The following is a 19,341-nucleotide window of genomic DNA, read 5'->3' on the forward strand; positions in this document are numbered from 1 at the left end:
TGGCCTGCGAGGCTGCCGTGTGAAGACCCACTTGTCCTCGTCATTGGAAACATCATCGCCACGGCTTTTTAAATAAGCAACAGCCAACTCTCGAGGTTTGTCAATTCCCATCTGTTGGACAATTGCATCAAAAGTGACCACATCAGCCTTGACATGAGATTTTGATTCAATGACCCTATGGACCATAGTTTCCACGAGTTTCGGAAACGGGGGTGCGGAGCACGGCGGGAAACGGAGTTTCGGAGTTTCGGCCTTCGGGAAGAAACGGGGAAACGGAGTTTCGGTTTTAGGGTTTAATACATACATATATAATTAATAAAAACATTACAAAAGCTTGAAAAATACATCTTTGCTTAAGTTCAATGTCAAAGACTCAAATGATAGATCAAAATTCAGAAATGACAACTGTAGGCTCAAGCCTCAAAAGAGTCAATACAAAACAAGATCCATCATCCATCATCCATCATCCATAATCCATAATCCATATGTATAGACTATAGTAAATACAAAACATGATCAAAAAATATCCATGTGGCTGGCAGGCTGGCAGCAGCTGCTGGCATGACAAAATCCTAGAGCTAAGTGCTCCAAAAATCACTCATCAAGATCATCCATGGAGGAGTCATCCTCCGACTCATGAGAGTCAGGCTCAGATGAAGAAATGGTAGGATCATGGTCCTCTGCCTCTGCTGAAGTGGAAGCGATGGATCCCCCCCTCTGCCTCTGAGAATGGGTGGTGCAGCGGGTGTTGTGGCTCGGCACTGTCAGCTCCTCATAAAGCAAGGTGTACATATCACGCTCATTCCGTGGGATCTCTGGGATGAACCTCTCCCTCATGATGTCGATCTTATCCACATTCACCTGTGAAGGCTCCGGATGTCGGGCATTCCTCTCAAGGAGCTGGAGGTTGCAATGACAAAACACCAACCGCTCTAGCTGAGCGGTACTCAGCCTATTCCTCTTCTTTGTATGGAAGAGGGCCCAAGTGCTCCAATTCCTCTCACATGGACCCGAACTGCAATCCTGTGAGAGCACTCGAATGGCGATGCGTTTCTGTTATTGAAATGCACATACAATTAGAAATTAGAACTAAGTGGAAACAAGAAAGATGCACATTGTACAGTGTACTATGTAAACTGTAGTTAAGGGTAGTGAATTACTAGCGTGGGAGCACAATTTCCATACTTCTCCCACCATGAGACAGGCTGTAGCTGAGTCTCTCGAAGCTTTGCAGTCTCTCGACCAAAGCTCCCTGTCTGGTTGCGAAAGGCCAAGAGATCATCCTCTATACATTTCAGCATGTGCACATTACCGGATGTCAAGTTCCTCATGTATGTCATGAAGCCTTCTTCTAGCTCCTCGTTCTCGTATTGCTCCTCATCTCGCCACAAAGGATGCAATACATGTGCTACTGCATGAATCGGCCTGTGAAACCAATCCCATCGCCGATTCCACACAGCCTTGATTTCATCAACCCTTTAGAGATCAAACCATAAGATAAAAAAGGACAAAAAACAAGAGTCAAGAGTCGAGACCAATGTAAAGACTCAAGAGTAAAATAAAGATAAGAAGTAAAGCAAGGGTAGCCATGACTGAGGAGACTTACTGCTCTGCTCTCAAGTAGTCTTGCTTGTTGAGAGCCTCCCCAATCTTGTCCATGTACTCGTATAAAAGGCCTAGAGTACTGCCCTCCATGTCTGTAATGCGTAACACTGTGTAGATGGGGTTGAGAGTTTTGATCAACCCCTCAACCTCTACCCACCACTCCTCTCTCATGACATCACGCACAAAAGCTCTTGCCTTGGGGCTCTCTCTCTCATCCCACTCTAGCCATTCATTTGAGTAGACAGTGCGTACCAACTCTTTGCGGACTCGCAGGAGTCTCTCAAGCACAATGAACATGTATGCAAATCTGGTGGCTGCAGGCTGCAATAGCTCAAGAGTGCTGTAGGCCCGATACATGCTCAAGACTTTTGGCCTCTTCTTCACAAACTTCACCATGCTTCGTGCGGTGCAAAAGATGGCTTCAACCCATTGTATTTGACCTATGTCCTCAATCAATAAGTCGAGGCTATGTGATGCACAAGGGGTCCACACAATGGCTGGAAATTCATCCTCTAGCATAGAGCCCATAGACTTACAATTACTTCCATTATCTGTCACCACCTGCACAACATTCTCAGGCCCAACTTGCACTATAGCCTCCCTTATATGTGTCCAAATAAATGCACCTGTAACTGTGAGACCTGGGAGGGAGGCATCAATGGCTTTCAAAAACATAGTGCCTTTGCAGCATGACACCAAAACATTGTATACATTTCTCCTGCGTACATCTGACCACCCATCACACAATATAGTGCAGCCATACTTTTTCCATGTTTCCTTCAAGGGCTCTAGCTGCACTTCTATGCATGATTTTTCCCGCTTTAGCTCTCGTGTCCGCAGAGCCTCAGATGTAGGGCCATCCCACTCGCATCCAATGCGGCTGATGGCCCTCATGGTCTTCCTCCATTGATTTGTCTTGGCCACATGAAAGGGAATGGCACACCGTATGAACATCCGGGTGAGCTCCCTAGTTGCCTCTGCAATTGCTTGCTTTTGAAATCCTGCTTGGATGCTAGCCCTTTGTACAGTATTTATTGGAGGGGTGTCTTGTGAATGTGATACATCACCTGGCAAAGGAGTCCTCCTTGCATGCACACCCGACACTGAGGTAGAGGAGAAATCTGATCCTGTGTCTCTGCCTCTGGCCCTCTTTGCTGCTGCTGCTTGACTTGAACCAGCTTCATGCTCTTGACCACCCATTGCTGTAGATACTTCCTCTTCGGGAACGGCAAAACGCTTTTGCCTCCACATTTCAAGGCTTTTCCGAACATCTAGAGGAACAGAGGGGCATGGCCCTACATCTTTGTTTGGAACATGAGCAAGATGGTCCTTCACACGGGTGACACTCCCCGTTTTGACCAACCCACAATATTTACATCTCCATTTCCTGGAGCCACCAGATCCTGCATAAGCCCCCACTTGCTCCACATGCTGCCAAAAAGGATCTGGAGTCCGAGCCATGTTACTTAACTTACTTGTGCGGTTCGAGGTCGGAAGACTCGGAGAGATTCGAGAAGTGGAGGCTGTTTTTCTGGTCCTGCAGGCTGCGAGCAAGGTGTGACTCCTCCTTGCTTGGTAGAGCTTAGATGGCAAAGGTGGAGGCCCCAAGTAGAGAGGTAGAGGGCGTGGTAGAGGGCTGATGTGGAGGTAGAGGAGTAGAGGGCAAGGTAGATGGCTAGAGCAGCTCCAAACAGGCGGCGGAAAGAAGCGAAAAATGCCGGCGAAGAGAGCACGCGGGTTTTTGAACCCTGGAAAAAAATAAAAGCTGGAAACGCCGTTTCCGTTTCTGGAAACGTTTCCGAAACGTTTCGGCGTTTCGGTGCTCCAGAAACGCCGTTTCTGGAAACTATGCTATGGACATCAGGATCTCTTTGCAAAGCATGGAGCTCTTCAAGCTCATTCATCAAGGCATCAATATCCTGCTGATCCTCAGCCCTGGCAGACAACGATGGATCGTTACCGCCAAAGCCCCAACATGATCCCTGTCTCTATCTTCTTCCCGCATGCGGTGAATACGGGTGATAAGAGTCCTCCACAGAATGATCTGACTGGCTGGCCATAATGTATCTTCCAGCTTTTTAGAAAGAAGAGAATTTTTCGTGCCCCTGGAATCGCTCTCTACCAGTTCCCTAAGTATGATGCCGAATAGACTACAAGGGTGCAATAGTGCCCCTACACAAACAGGAGAGCCACGAAGTCTTTCCACACGCTCATTGCCGCTTAAACCAAAAGTAACCTCTTTCGAGGCGCGACAATAGAACGAGACCTACCTCAGAATCCCAACCTTCTCTCACGGATAATGACTCCTTACAGCCATATCCAACATCATATTAGGCACAACCGTGTAGAAAGCCTCGCTCTGAAAATACACATAAGCATGTCAGACAAAAGGAGATGACAAATCTGCACAGTACACCACACTAGGGGCCAGAAGATGGGCTGACCCCCCCTCCGCCCCCCCCCCCCCCCCCCCCCTTCCCCTTCATGGTTAGATTACCAAAAAGGAGTCTGCTTCCAAATATAACTTCATGAGTGCCCAGGGATTCTCCACTGGCTAGCACCTGTTTCTTCCAGTACAATATGAAAGCAAAACAAAAACATATGCAGAATTTTGTTGACAATTCTCAACACAAGAAGGCACTTCCGGCGTCAAGCACATGCAGGACAACTATGGACAGCCCATAGCACTCCCGCATCAGCCCGGAACAACCCTGTATCTTCACCTTCCTCCTGTATGGCTCACAGGACAAATCGACCAGCCATGAGGGGCTGTTTACAACAGTCGACCACCTCTTAGTAGCCACAGAAGGATGCGACCAGCAGCAATACACAAGCCTGCAAGCCCTCGGTCACAAGGAAAATTGTCCAGATGAACACGACCAGCTCTTCCTCCCCGTTTTTATGACATGTCCAGCCCCTTCTCAAGCTGTAGACTACTCAGCCAGCAATGGAAGACATGCAGAAGGAGTCGGCCAGCATCCCCCATGCATCTGATGAACATCTGTCGCGGTAGATAGCGGTAGTAGGCTGCCAACAGGCTGAGAAACCAGCCGACCAGCCCTCATGCACCCACAAAAGCAGAGTTTTTTGTCAATAATAGAGGCTCCCCGCCGGAAATAGCCCACTCGTGTGCTTTTTAGGTCTAGAAGGGAGTGCCTACTTGAAGTTGGCCCAAAAGTTGTTTAGATCTCGTCTTTTGGTCGCCACGTGTATTAAATAAGTCCAGCCCAGCCCAGTGTGTACAACTTATAAGTTGTCCGGTGACTTGTAAGTGTGTGTGAACTTGCACCCATAATTATTAGTATGTGAAACTATAAGCTGTCACAACCCTGTGTTTTTCTCTGGACAGTATGCAGGTGTGCAAAGGGACATGGTGGACAGTGTGAATAGCATCAGATTTGAGTTTAAAAAAAGAAGCCCATGTGTGGACAACCCCAAGCGTGAAGGGGGCAAAGATACTTTAATTTAAAAAGGTTTTATAACCTTTGGTGCGCAAAAAATTAAAGTTTTAAAGGTTTTAAAACCTTGGGAGGCCCCTAAGCAATTTATAGAGGCTACTCCACTTTTGGAGGCCCACGACTCTCTTCTTTTCTCTCTCTCTCTCGCTTTTGGGGAGGAGGCGTGCATGTTGGCTGCGTGGAGGAGAAGAGAACCACACCTCCGTGGAGAGTACCCCTATAGAACTGCTGGTCGTACAGAACAGGCAGCTGGGTACTGTACGGAACAGGCGGCTGCATGTTTACTGGCGGCTGGAAGTACAGGCGGAGCTGGCGACCAGGGTATGGGTGCTGCACGTTCAGACGCCTTCTGTGCAGCTGGTACAGGCAGTAACTGTAGGCCTGTACGGACAGCAAGTACAATCAAGTACGGTGCAATCCCGTACAGCTGGTACAGGCAGCGGCTGCTATACGACAGCTGATACAGGTGGCTGCAGGTTGATTACTGTGCGGGCAGCGCATCGTATAGGCGGCAGTGCATCTCAGAGGCAGCGAGGTGTGTGCTTTTTGGAGGACGCCCTGTTTTTACAGAAAGGAGGGGCTGGTTTTTCATGAACATAGACATCATGTCGATGGTGTTCAACTGATGGAACTTTCAGCTTCTCTTTGCTTTGGGTTCGGGATTGTTTTGAGATCAGTTTGAGGACTGTTTATGGGCTGTTTTTGTTTGATAGCAAATTCAGCAATGTACTTGGGTTTCTCGCTGCAAGTACAGGTCACTTGGTTATGTTTCTTGGCATGGGAGTGATGCAAGCTCGCATGGCTGCGTGCTCATGGAGCAGATTGTTTTCTTCCTGCTAGAAAGGAACAGAGGGACCTACAGCTATGGGCATCTCTATGCCAGATGTTTCATGAGGGAACAGGTAACTAGATGTATGGTGTTGTTGGCACTGTTATTGAATGGTGCCATGAATGGTTCTGTATGGAAACAGGACAGAAGTTTCAAAGGGAAACAAGCCTAATGGTTTCATGTGGAAACAGGTCGTAGGTTTCTCGAGGAAACATGTTTTTTTTTGGGTTTCTCCAGGAGATAGATCACATGCAGGCATAAGGTACAGGAATGGACACATGTATGGTACAGCCTTGCTATTGATTGGATAGGGGACAGGGAATCCATGACAGAGATGGATAGTACCCCTGGAAGGTAGAGAAGGTTGGTACAGGTGTGTCGACTGTATGGTATGCTGTGCTGTGATGCGAGTACTCTTTTGAGAGACAGTTTGGGAGTCTGTGTTGTGATGCAGAAGCACTGGATGTGTCACGGTGTGATGCTGTTCATAGTGTGAGAGGCTATGGATGGTTGTGGCAGCCCTGATCATGGGAGAAAGCTTCTGTATGTAGACTCAATGTGAGAGAGTCTTTCGATGTGAACAATGGCTGTGGACAAGAAGCCATGATGCAGGTTCTTTGCAGGCTTCAGGGGTTCTACTGTGACGGCTGAGTTCCAAGCCTTATTGTAATCAAAGCTCTTATAATCAATTAAAGAAATACCGCAAGGGACGCCACTGCATTTTGGGGCCAATTGGTGTCTGTGTACTGTTTGCAGGAGCACTCTAGCTCCCCCTATTTGTTTTCCTTTTCTAGGTCCTCAATGGCGTTGAAGTGTTTTATGTGCGAGTGTTTGTTTCACCGCCCGTCAGGCCGGTTTTCATAAGCTATAAATTGGGTTTTTGGGGACACTTACCACTTGCAAAACGCATGTAGACCACCTGTCAGTCCCAAACAGGTGTGCACATACTCGTTCACAGGGTGCCCAGGCATCCCCGGTCCCATGGACAACGCAGGCAAAAATCTCAAGTATTGTCCAAGCAAACAAGACAAGTCATCCAAAGATAAAATCAAAGTCATACACACACAAGTACAGCTAGACCGGAAGAAACACCCATCTGCACAGTTGTATCCGATAAAATGTCTAGGACTCATGATCCTTCCGGATCCTTCCCAGAACAGAAATACAAAAGATCTCCAAGATAGCTAGTCCCAAGGAATTACATCATGTCAGGCTACACCAGGCATACATGTACACCATGTCAAGCCCCACAAGCCACACATGTACTATCATGTCAAGCTACACCAGCCATACATGTACTATCATGCCAGGCTCCATATGCCACATAGACAGGCTGTAGGCCAGGTGTGGGGCAGCCCACACAGGCTGCCCAGCAGCCAGTAGCTAATGTGCATGGTGGCCAGCACTTACTTAAGTGATGCGTAGCATTTTTCAGCATTTAATGCTGATTTTACCAGTCGTGGAGCAACTTTAAGACAGCCGACTGCTGTAAACCAGCCGACTAGCATCCCTGAAGGGTATAAATACCCAAGACATAAATCAGTTCATTTATCTCATAATTCACCAAGTGCTGAACAAAGGGCTAGGACAGCCAAGGACAAGCTAACGCAGAAGGGGTGAAGGATTGAAGGTCAAGGGCAGAGATCTATCTCAACCAAACAGGTTCAAGTTCAATCTTTTATTTCTGCATCATTCTAATAAAAGCAAATACACCATTCGTGGTGGGGGCCCTACTGAGGGTATTCAGGACCCAATACTGTGTCCTCTTCTCCCTCTCTCTTTCTCTATTTTCCTGCACATCTATATTCAGTTTTGTGCGTTAATTTCGTCGCGACAAGTGTGCTGTTTTTCTGGGCGTTGAAGTTACCGATCTCCCCCAAAGCTTCCGCATGTTACACCACACTTGGCACACTAGGCTGAAGTTTAGTCTGATGAGAGAAGGCCTCTGGCCTTTCATTAAAGGAGATGAGAAGATGCCGGAGGCTAAAGATGTAGCACAAAAGGCCTGGAAGTTCAAAGATCAAAAAGCATTTGGCCTCATAGCCCTTGGCCTCTCTGATAACTCATACATCATGTCCTACCTCCAAAGATGCTTATGAAAAGCTGGACAAGCTCTTCGGAGCTCAAGCAAGAAACTCCAATGTCATGTGCATGAAAGATGCCATGGACATTCTCAGATGCTGGTCCAGAAGAGGCAGCCAGATAAAGAGTATAAACCAGATAGAACCAGGATTTATGGAGCACAAGGTGCAGAAGAGAACCAGTTTGGACTTGGAGCAGGGACATGGAAGGCATAGGATGCTGTCGACTGCTGAAAGAGAGCTGTCGGCTGAGATAAAATAGTCTGTCGACTGACCACACCCAGATGAGGCAGCTGCAGGGCGCATCAAAAATATGGAATAATGTCCAACTGGCCGACCAGCAGTCGGCCAGTTCTCCATAGAGTCCAAGGGACTATAAATAGCACAAGAGGCACATTGTGTTAGTCATTCATTCCTTTATGGGGATGGGTCCTTAGGGTCCAAGTAGGGACCAGATTTTGGTGATGTTCACCTTTTGTTATGAAGATAGCCTAGGGCTGTAGATTAGGTATCTTTTTGTACCATATTAATATACTGAATTTCCAGCATATCTCTCTCTCTCTCTCTCTACTCTCTCTTCATGTCTGCGTTTTGCATCAGCATGCTGCCAGTGGTGTTTAGGGCTGAAAGAAGACCCCTAGAGCTTCCGCGTGTTACATCCAAAGTTTCTCTGCAAATAGAGTTCTATGGATTCACAATGCAACCACATGAGATCTTTCATGCTTATTGTTGGAACAAAATGAAGTCTCTATTAAACCAGCTTGCAAGACTTAAAGCAAATGTGGAAGAAGATGTAGCCCTAGCAGTATTACTAAAGTCAATGCCTCAAGAGCACTACTGTAACCTCATCGCCACACTAACCCAATCTCACCTTGGAAGAGGTCATAGCCTCCTTCAAGAAAAAAGAAAGGAAGCTCAAAAAAAGAGAAGCAGGAGGGAACAACTCTTTCTTCACAAAGAAGAGCTTCAAAGATATAAAATGTTATTTTTGTGGTAGGAACCATCATGCTGAGAAGTACTGTTATTCAAAGAAGCCGTGTAGACATTTTGAAAAAAACAACCGCGATAAAAAGAACTGCTTTCACAAAAAAGCAGATGCAAATATCATTGAGAAGACAAAGCTTCCTATAGAGGAAGCAAACTATTCTTATGATGATTGGGCTTTTTAAAGTCCAAGATGTGTTGTTGTTTTCTGCTAAGTTATGTGTATGTGACCTGATCCTTGTTTGTCCTTACCCATAGAATCCCATAACTGGCATGTGAAACGAGAGCTCTGTCATTTATCCTTGACCAAAAAATCTGACATGAGAAACCATGAGCCTAGATTTATCCTTAACCCAGCATGAGACAATCCCTTGAGGAGGGGGGGGGGGTGTTGTTGGGAATCAAGGTCTTACATGTGTCTGAACCCACTCTTATATGAGTATGGATGAATGTGTGTGTGAACCACCTCTTAGAGAGGTATCAACAATATCTAAATATTTGTGTGCTATGACATAAGCAATCATGTCAAAAGGTCAACCTTTGTAACCTATAAAGGTACTTGTACTTCATTGAATTAATCATGCAACTATCACATCATTCAATCATGTACTTCACTCTCTCTAAGAGCTTTTTTCTCTCTTCTCTCTCTATCCTTTTGCACACTCACTCCTATGACATGAAGATCTTTCAACCTCCATAGCTGGGCACTGTACCTGCAAACCCTAACTGCAGCTCTATCATTAACTTCAACACAAGCACCTATTGCATAATCACTGGCATCCGTTTCAACCACAAAAGTTTTACTAGGATCCACAATCAGCATGATAATTACATGGTAGAGCTCCAGTTACAATGCTCAGCTATGGAGGTTGAAAGATCTTCATGACATGAAAGAGTGTGTTCAAAAGGATAGAGAGAGAAGACAATGCTAGAGAGAGAGTGAAGTACACGACTCAATGATGTGTGTTGATTGATTTCTTCAGTAAAGTACATGCACCTTTATAGGTTACAAAGGTTGCTCCAATGACATCACTGCTTATGTCACAGTACACAAATATCTAGATATTATTTGATATCCCTCTAAGAGGTGGTTCACACACAAACACCACTACACTCATAACAATGGGTTCACACATAGGTAAGACCTTGATTCCCAACAAACTCCCCCTCAAGAGATTATCTCATACTATGTCAAGGATAAATCTAGGCTCATGGTTTCTCATGTGAGTTTTCCTGGTCAAGGATAAATCACATGACTCTAGTTTCCAATTATGGAATCCCATGGGTAGAGACAAGACAAGATCAAGTCACATCCTCACAACAAAAAACAACACAAAACTCAACAGAAAACAACATATAACTTTGGACTTTAAAAAGTCCAATCATCATAACGCTCTGTGGGAAGCTCTTTCTCCTCCATGATGTTGGCCTCTGCTTTTTTGTAAAAGCAGTTCTTCTCATTGTGGTTATTTTTTACACAATTTTTGCACAGCTTCTTTGAGTAATAGTCCTTCTCAACATGATTGTTCCTATCGCAAAGGAAACAATTTATACCTTTGAAGCTCTTCTTTGAGAAGGAGCTACCCCCTCCCCCCCTCCCCTTCTCCCCATTGCTTCTTTGTCCTTCATCTTTTTCTCCTCTTCCTTAAAGGAGGTTATGACCCTTCAAAGGTAAGATTGGGCACGTTCTTCAAAGTGGTGATGAGGTTTCTCTAGAACTCATTTGGCATTGACTTGATCAGTACAGCTATGGCCACATCTTCTTCCACTTTAGCTTTAAGTGCAGCAAGTTGGTTCATGAGGAACTTCATTTTGTTCACATGAGCGTCAAAGCTCTCATGTGGTTGCAAGATAAGTCCATAGAACTTTCTTTACAATGAAACTTTAGACTTCTTTCCTTGTGCTCTAAAAAGCATATCCACCTTCTTGTAGGCCTCTTTGGATGTCGGGAGATCTGCTACATGATATATGCAATTATCAGAGAGGTCAAGTACTATTAGACCAAAGGCTCTTTGATCCCTTAGTTTCCAGGCTCTTTGAGTTGTATCTTTCTATTCTGGCATCTTATCTTCACCTTCAACAAAAGGCCAAAGACCTCTCATGAGGCTGATGAGATGTGCTCCAAAATTTACAGTAAGTTCTTCAGAGAGTGTCGTTGGCCGTGTTGAGACTTGTATCGAGCTCAATTTGCCCTTTTAGCAACTGTCTCATCTCTTTGCTTTTGCCTTCGTTTGCCGCCAAGTATGGAAATGTTCTCCATCAAACTTCTCAATGAGCATATGGGTAACCATAATAAGCAAAGAAATAATGTAAAGGTCTTAACAAAGGACATGATCCAATGTCAGTGTTTAGTCCCTTATAGAGAATGCCCCAAAAATTAGGTAGAACGTAGGGGCTTTTTGAAAATGATGCTATAGGGAGGCTACCATGATAGCAACCCTTGAATGCTTGATATATGTCCTCAATTTTGGAGGGATATTTAAGATTAATGCTGCAATTAGGCAGGATTTGCAAAAATTTTGAAGAAGTCCCAAATTGATTTTATCGTACCTCTGTTATTGCTGTTGCTAAAGCTTGGCTTGATATTTGATGTGGAGGCTCCCCCTTCTTCTTTTTCCTTCATTCAAGTGCTAGGCCACAACAGATGTTAAGTGTCGTGCAAGGTGTAGTTGCCACTGGTAGCTGAGCTAAATGCTTAGCTTAGCTTATGGGCAAGGTGGTTAGGCGCACACAAGAGGTTGGTGACAGTGGCAAGGCAGCAACGCATTGAAAGAACAATCAGGTGGAGCAGTAGGCACCGTCGATGAGCTGGTAGGTACAGGTGCAGTCAGTGTGTACAAGCGCACATCAGGCAGGAGCAGATGGAGCACCACTGCACTGTTGACAGTTAGTAGCACATGGCAGCAGGCTACTGAAACTACGCCGACTTGGTGTGAATCTCCTTGGGCACCGTCTCGTGAACAAAATGTCATTGCAGGTACTCAAAAAGGTACACGTATCATTGCAAGTACTCAAATAGGTACAAGGGTAGGTGTAGATGCAGTAGGTACAGCTGGTGTAGATAGTACAGCAAGTACAGTAGGTGCAGTATGTGCAGTCAGGTACAGCAGGTACATTGCAAGTACAGTAGGTACAGTCACGTATGGGCCACGGCAAATACAACAGGTGCAATCGGGTACAGCAAGTATACTGCAAGTACAGTAGGTGCAGTCGCTAGCTCTACAGCAGCAAGGGGAGCACTTCTGTGTGTTGATTTGCAGATGGAGAAGAAGGAAGTGATGCGCTTTTTTCGAAACGTGAGAGAGAGAGAGAGAGAGAGAGAGAGAGAGAGAGAATCGTGTGAGATTCGTGGGCTGGTGGAAGGGGTCCAACTCCCACATGCCACATGGCACAGACCACCTCAAACAATGATGGGCACCTCCTTTTAGTGCCCACTCATTAATGAGGGTTTACATAGTCAATAGGGTGCCCAAAGGTTGGGCTGCACATACATGGGTCCCTTGGGCCCCGAGCACTCGCCAGTGGGGCCAGGGCCCAACTTTAATGCATGTGAACAGAAAAGGTTATAAAACCTTGGATGCAAGCACTGTGCATAAAACCTCTCTTTGAAATCCTCCCATGTCTGATTTAGGCTGCTAGAAAGCTTTTCAATGATCCACCAATGGACAGCCGAGCCCCCTAGAAACATGCTCACATGGACTTCTTGGGAGAACTCATTACTGAAGGCAATATCAAATTGGGTTATGAAAACCGTTCCCTTACTCACATCATAATCACCATGATAAGCTTCAAACTTTACAAACTTATCACCTGCCTTAAATTCCTTCAACCTCTTGGCATGGTGACCCTCCTCTTCTATCTTCCACCTCCCCTTATCCCATGAGGAAGCAGTAGGTGAATACATATGATCGTGGCAAGAAACATGCAGCACGGAGGCATGTGCCCTATGCAATGGTGACCATTCCATACAGCAGTCAACCTTGGAGTCCCATACCACCAAGACCTGCCCTAAGGGGCCATCGGTAAACTGTCTACTTGCCAAGAGTGGGTTATCACTCATGGCCCAGCTTAAAATCTCCCCCACACTATCATTGCTGCTACCTTCTTCTCTTGCTATCTATCCTCTCCCTCAGCCCGTGAGAAGCCCAAAATGGCAGCATGTCAGCAAGCAAACAGCAGCACGATCATCCTCGTCTGTTGGCAACAAACATTCATATGAAGACAGAGGTTCTCAATGGCTTACGTTGTAAGCTGGACAACTTTCTTAATTAATTCCATTTTGAACATTCAGCCATAGCTTTTGTACAGAAATCTTTTGCTTAACGTAGTTCCGCGATTTGAGTGTGCTTGCTCAAGTTATCCATTGGTTGTATAACAGCAGTTATTCACTTTTAACCACAAGCATTGTAGTAGAGTGGTTAGGGTGTTAAACTTTCCCAGCAAGACCTGGGTTCCAGCCCTGCTTGCTACACCCATGAGTCGCTAAAAAAACTACTTTCAGTACCAAACTCTCGCAATACGAAACAAAAAAACAAACTGTTATTCATTTGCACTTAAATGGACAGGCCTTACCCAAAAAGGACATGCAAGATTAAACATGCTGAAACTGATCAATCCACCCAAACTCTGCTTGTCACTAGTCTTTTTCATTCAGATGGTCTTAGTCTAGCTCCTTTGCTCACTCTCCCCCTTCCGTCCTATTCTACCCTTGAGCATTTCCACTCATGCTCTCACAGCCTCTTTTCTCCCTGTTTCAGGGCTCACTAAAAGGGATTTGAATCTCTCTTCCTATTCTAGCCCAAAATGTTCATGTGCATCAGGTTAACTGTTGGTTAGCTGATGAAGGAACAAAACGGTTTTTGCTCCGATGAACTGGCAAAAAAATGACAATAAGTGAATAATCCTTCCTTAAAGAAGGGCCTTCGCATTCCTGAGAGCTCGCCGCTCCTTTTCCCCACATATGTGCACTTATATGCAACTCCTTCTCAAGCCTGATTTGCTCTATCTCAAATCTGAGTTGCTTCACGCTTGTAGCCCCTCTATTACTTTAACTAGAGCTACTGTATCTTTTGTAACTTTACTACAGCCCATTGAGAAAGGTCCCAAATAAGTTTTATTGCAGCTTCATGCCGATAACACCCATGCCCATACATCCTGTCAGGAATACATATAACCTCAATCATGGGCAGACTGACTCTTCCTGCTGTACCAAGGGGAATGGGCTTCTGCAATATATTATTTATATTGTTCTACCAGAATGTGTTGATCAGTGAAGGAATCTGAGCAACTGGGATAAACGGACACCCCCATCAAAAATCTTGTCATACATAACCTCATAGAAGGTTCATGATCTGACATAATAATAGTAATGCTAGATGTGTGAACCCTTTGCATGTTCAGTCCTAATGATGGGTAAGTAGGTGGCTGGCATTGCTTACTTGTAAGCTTGGTAGTCTGTAAATTTCATCTTGAAGGTGCTTCCAGCGCCACTTTGTTCTTCACTGGTTGCAGCCATGACTGAGAATGTGATGAGGGACAACACCACTCCACCAAAACGCAATATGACCTCGATGATCTTCATTTGCTGAGATGTGGGTGGCCACCGGGGTTTAGAACCATATACGGATGATGATCTCGTTGAGAAAGACGGTGTGGCAAAAGATACTTTCTTGACAGCAGAGATCACTGAGTGGGTGATGGCAGGGATGCTTGATCGTATGGAAAGATTGGCTGCAAGCTTTACATTAGGGTCTGTGTCGGTGCCCGTGCCAGTGTTGGTGGGAGAGGTTTTCTTCTGTTCAGGATTTTGGTTGCTTTGCCAATCTTCACCTCTCAAATTTTCTGCAGGTTCACTGTATGAAGATGGGCTTTGACCCTTTTCCAAGTCTTCAGAAAGAAGGGGAGAAGCTAAGGGAGGGCTGTTTGCTTCAGAGTGAGGTTCACTCTCTTCTGTATGCTCTACAGTTGGTGGCTGTGTTGGAGTTTCTGTTCCTATTGATGTTGCTTCAAATTCAATCTCACCTGGGTCACCTTCTTTTGCTTTCTCATCCAGCTCTCCATTCTTTTCTGCCGATCTGACTTCCATAGCGCTCTTTGACCTTCAAGAAAAAGCAAAAAGCGAAAAAGCAAAGCGATTAGGCCAATTGCCACAAACACAAGCAACCCACTATTTACCTTGATTCTTCGATTGGCCAGGCTGAGGGGGGGTCTACCTGTTCAGAAGAAAGAGGCCCTGATGGGTCCACCTCCGTTCTGCTTTAATCCGGAGGATGCAGAGACTGTTCTTCGATGGATTCTTCTGATGGGGTTCATGCGTATGTGGGAAAAGACACTGGCCCCAAAGTAGATACTGCTTGTGAGGGCAAAGGAGCTGGGCGCTCTCTCTCTCTCTCTCTCTCTCTCTCTCTCTCTCAGAGATTAGTGGGCAGTTTTAAAGTGGGCTACGGAGGTATGTCTGGAGTGGGAAGCATGTCTGGATTGAGTGTATTCCCAACACGACCATGGCTAGGAAACTTGGAGTCGTCATAGTAGTACCTAGGAAAGGCCATTTTGGCTTTTGCACGTTAGGGAAGAGGAGAGGGGCCAAGCGAATACTTTTCTTCACGAGTGAACTACAAGTCAATACTTTTCTCATCATTGCTCTACTGTTTCCATAGCTCCAATTCCCCTCCTCCTTTATAATACTTTGGAGTCTCCACACACATTTTAATGACTACATGACCGACCTACGACCGTTGGACAATAGTCTATGCGCATCGTATGTCCAAAAGCGCTACGATCATCAAACCATTGGATGATAATCTATGCCCGTCTCAGAAGTTGCTCGAGCAATCGTGGGTAGGCTTGATTTTTTGCTTGTTTTTGCTTATTTTATACATATTTACAAGCTAAAAATAAAAATAATGTCATTAAAAAATGGTATTTCTGTCAAAGTAAGGCAACCCATGATGTAAGTCAAACCCCGGGTGAGAGGTGTACTTTGATTCAATAAAACATTATGCACGTCCAGCCTCATCCACTGGCTATGAGACAATAATGGAATTCTTGCAGGTTGCTCAACCTTAGGTATGTAAACACCCCAATGGGGAAAAAAAAGTCTTGTTTTCATCCCAACATGGCAACATTTCCACATTCTCCCATCGAATTTTTAAAAACCTTTCCCACAAATTTGATTGGTCATACAAAGATCACTCCATCAATCTAGCTATATTCTACTATTTTGGGAAACCCGCACCTTCCCTAGAGTGTAGCCAAGTTGCTAAGGAATTGGAGTCTCAAGTGTTAGGTCACAAGTCCAATTCTAGGTCATTGGAGATGGTGGGACATGCTTGGCATGACTAAGGATGAGCTTTTTACAACAGTTGAGTATGTAAGGGATCTTGATTCTACGTTTGCACAAGTATAGACAACCATAAAAAGGTCTAAGGAGAAGCACAAGAAGGTTGTAGATAAGCATCGTAGACATATGAATCTCAAGGAAGGTGATTAACATGAAGATCTCATTAAATTAAAAGGGCACCCCTCTATCATTCCCATGCAATAGCTAAAGGGCCTTTGGAAGCATATTTTATGGGAAAATTTGAAGAAAATGAAATTGAAATGGTGTTGGATTTATTGGTGTAATCATCTATACATCCCTATTCAAAGATGCGCTTTTTAACACAACATAAGGCATATATGAGTTCATGTCCTTATAAATCATGGATGAAAATTTTCTACATCATCTCATATTTAATAGCTACATCCTTAAACTGCTCAACTTTTAGCATCAAGAATCAATCCATACAACTAAAACTTAATAGTCTCTTTTTTTTTTTGCTTTTGTTCCATATCTCAACAAATCAAACATTACTGAGACCTAAAATTTGATGACTTAAAAAAAACATTAGTATATGAAACACATTCATCCTAGAGACCTTTTTTTCCTTATTTCACATAGAAACTTTTTAAAAAAAACGTATACTTAGCTTATGAGAAAATGGGCAACCAAATAAACTTTCTTTTAGGTTTTTAAGTAAAAAGATATATGGCATTTGCACATGTGTGTGCTTGTATGTGTATCTAAGCATACTTGTGTGTAAAATTAAATGTCATGAATGTATGGATACATCACAAATCCTCTTAAATAAATACATGAACTTTTTTAATAGAATGTTGTGAAAAAGATTCTTATGCCATATCCTTTGGGAGAAAAAGTACACTAAGAAAGAGGACTAGAAACAAGAAAGGGTGACAATAAATGCGTGTGTAATGTTTCATAATGCCTTATGTTGTTGAGTATCATATTTCCATGGAAGTTCTAAGTGTGTCTGCATCATGCAGCACATATATTACTTGAGAAATGTTTCATGCTTCAATCTCCACCATTAACAATGATACAATGTCTTCTCGATAAGGCCTTGTTGAATATGTTAACCAAAAATATTTGTTCTCAATAAGGTCTTGTTAAAAACATGTATGCAATAATGCATTCTTGTTTCGGTGTGCAACAACAATAGCAAGGTGAATTGGTATTATAGTATTTTATGAGGTTATTCCAATCACATCAAGTCAAACACGCATATATGAAGGTATCTCCTTCACCTTCAAGGGAATGTGTGATTCTTTTAACTTGATTGCTACAATTTTCAATCCCGAAATATGAATATGAAATCCTTAACATAGACTTATCATGTACTCATTGGAGTAAGAGTACAATTAACATGCCACTATATTTCATTGCACTTCCATGCTACTATATTGCTTGAAGGAATCATTTCATGTGATATGATAGCATGCCAATTTTCGTAATTGATTTATCCTTATTCAAAGATGCTTCTTCTAAAATATATACGAGAGTTGGCATGATATCTACATATAATTAGCATGAACAACAATATATATATAAGCATGTATGAGCACATATCCTTACAAACTATGGATGACAACTTTTTACATCATCTCATGTTTAATAAATGCATCCTTAAGAAAATAAGCATGAAGTCTACCAAAATGAATTACATCACATGACTTATATGGACATATATGGCATTTGCATTATTGCATGTATGCCACCTATCTAAGTATATTTATGCTTAACATTACTTTTCATGAACCTATCGATTAGTGTAGGTTATTGTGCCATGAAGCCAAGTGGGTTAGTGGGTCAAAATCCCAATGGGTACATCGTTACCCTACTTTCTCTACATGCAAGGGAGGCATGGTTGAATAAACTGATGGGCCAAGTAACCCATTATATCCTATAGGAGAAATAGTTGCACGGGCTAATAAAGAGGGTGCAAATTTTTTTTTAAAAATGATCAAAATTGTGTTTTTTATGTTTTATAGTGGCCCACCATGTTGTAAATATCCTATTTTTGTAGAAGCTTTAATGCCAACCATGTTGTTAAATACCTTTTTTTCATAGAAGCTTTACTGCAACGATGTTGTTATATATCTTATTTTCATGGAAGTTTTGATTTTTCCATACATACATTAGTTGATGAAGAGTGTGCATATAATACTTGAAATTTTTGTCATGCTTCACTTACAACAATGATGCAATACACTCTCAACAAATGCAGTGTGGAATATGTTAAGCATAGATATATACATAAGTGCATGTATTATCCTAATTTTACTTTGCTATTGTTGTTGTACACCAAAATAATACATGCACTAATGTATATATCTATGCTTAACATATTATATAAGGCATTGTTATGATAATACATGCAGTTGTGTATATATCTATGTTCAACATATTCTATAAAGCATTGTTATTGTACACTAGTATCATTGCAGATTATTCTAATCACATTAAGTCAAACTTGTGCCATATGAAGGTATCTCATATTTAAGCTAGTGTGTAATTCTTTGAGCCGTTTTTAACATAAAGGTATCTCATATAAGATAGTGTGTGGTTTTTTGAGTCTTTAATATAAAGGCAAAACAATTTCATTTTGAAACACAAATACGAGATCCTCATCATAGATTTATCATGTATTTATTGGAGTAAAAGTAAAATCAACTTGCCAATGTTTCATTGCCCTTTTATGCTATTTTATTATTTGAAGGAATCATTTCTATGTGACATAAAATCATGTTGAATCTCATAATTGATTTACCCTAGTAAAATACAATATTTCTAAGTCTTTGCAAGGGCTAAATTCTATTTGCTTCTTGTACGTTAAATGCACTCTTCAATCTTGTTTGGCATCACTCTAATCTTATTCATCATTTTGCAACCTTATTCAAACACACTACAATATTGTCTCTGTTCATCATTTTGCAACCTTATTCAAACACATTACAATATTTTTTCTATTCTTTTAAGTCTTCTTACTTTCCTATTTTCAAGCCTAAGTAAATTATAATAAGGTGTCCTACCTAAGGATGAGGTTAA

The 19,341-nt window shown here is 43.1% G+C and overlaps 2 protein-coding genes across 2 annotated transcripts; both read right to left on the minus strand.

Annotated features, from left to right (window-relative positions):
• Nucleotides 1-363: 363 nt before the first annotated feature.
• Nucleotides 364-3,457, minus strand: LOC147608248 (uncharacterized). Its single transcript, XM_086789377.1, has 2 exons — nucleotides 1,607-3,457; nucleotides 364-1,476 (listed from the first exon to the last, which is right to left on the minus strand). Exons 1-2 carry the CDS (start codon nucleotides 3,064-3,066, stop codon nucleotides 1,143-1,145), a joined length of 1,794 nt encoding a protein of 597 aa, XP_086645503.1. The 5' UTR covers nucleotides 3,067-3,457; the 3' UTR covers nucleotides 364-1,142.
• Nucleotides 3,458-14,290: 10,833 nt separating this feature from the next.
• LOC147608249 (uncharacterized) lies at nucleotides 14,291-15,533 on the minus strand. Its single transcript, XM_086788964.1, has 2 exons — nucleotides 15,170-15,533; nucleotides 14,291-15,055 (listed from the first exon to the last, which is right to left on the minus strand). The coding sequence occupies exon 2, from the start codon at nucleotides 15,040-15,042 to the stop codon at nucleotides 14,392-14,394; it is 651 nt and encodes a 216-aa protein (XP_086645090.1). The 5' UTR covers nucleotides 15,043-15,055; nucleotides 15,170-15,533; the 3' UTR covers nucleotides 14,291-14,391.
• Nucleotides 15,534-19,341: the final 3,808 nt, after the last annotated feature.

The sequence above is a fragment of the Cibotium barometz genome, chromosome 53 (genome assembly GCF_041138505.1).
Source record: "Cibotium barometz isolate CiBa-2024 chromosome 53, ASM4113850v1, whole genome shotgun sequence".
Taxonomy (NCBI): domain Eukaryota; kingdom Viridiplantae; phylum Streptophyta; class Polypodiopsida; order Cyatheales; family Cibotiaceae; genus Cibotium; species Cibotium barometz.

Bases quoted from the DNA above. Each gene is read 5' to 3' on its own strand.
- LOC147608248 (XM_086789377.1), bottom strand. From the start codon at position 3,066: ATGGCTCGGACTCCAGATCCTTTTTGGCAGCATGTGGAGCAAGTGGGG. The intron at 1,477-1,606 runs GTAAGTCTCCTC...TGATCTCTAAAG, and splicing joins GACTACTTGAGAGCAGAGCA to GGTTGATGAAATCAAGGCTG.
- LOC147608249 (XM_086788964.1), bottom strand. From the start codon at position 15,042: ATGGAAGTCAGATCGGCAGAAAAGAATGGAGAGCTGGATGAGAAAGCA.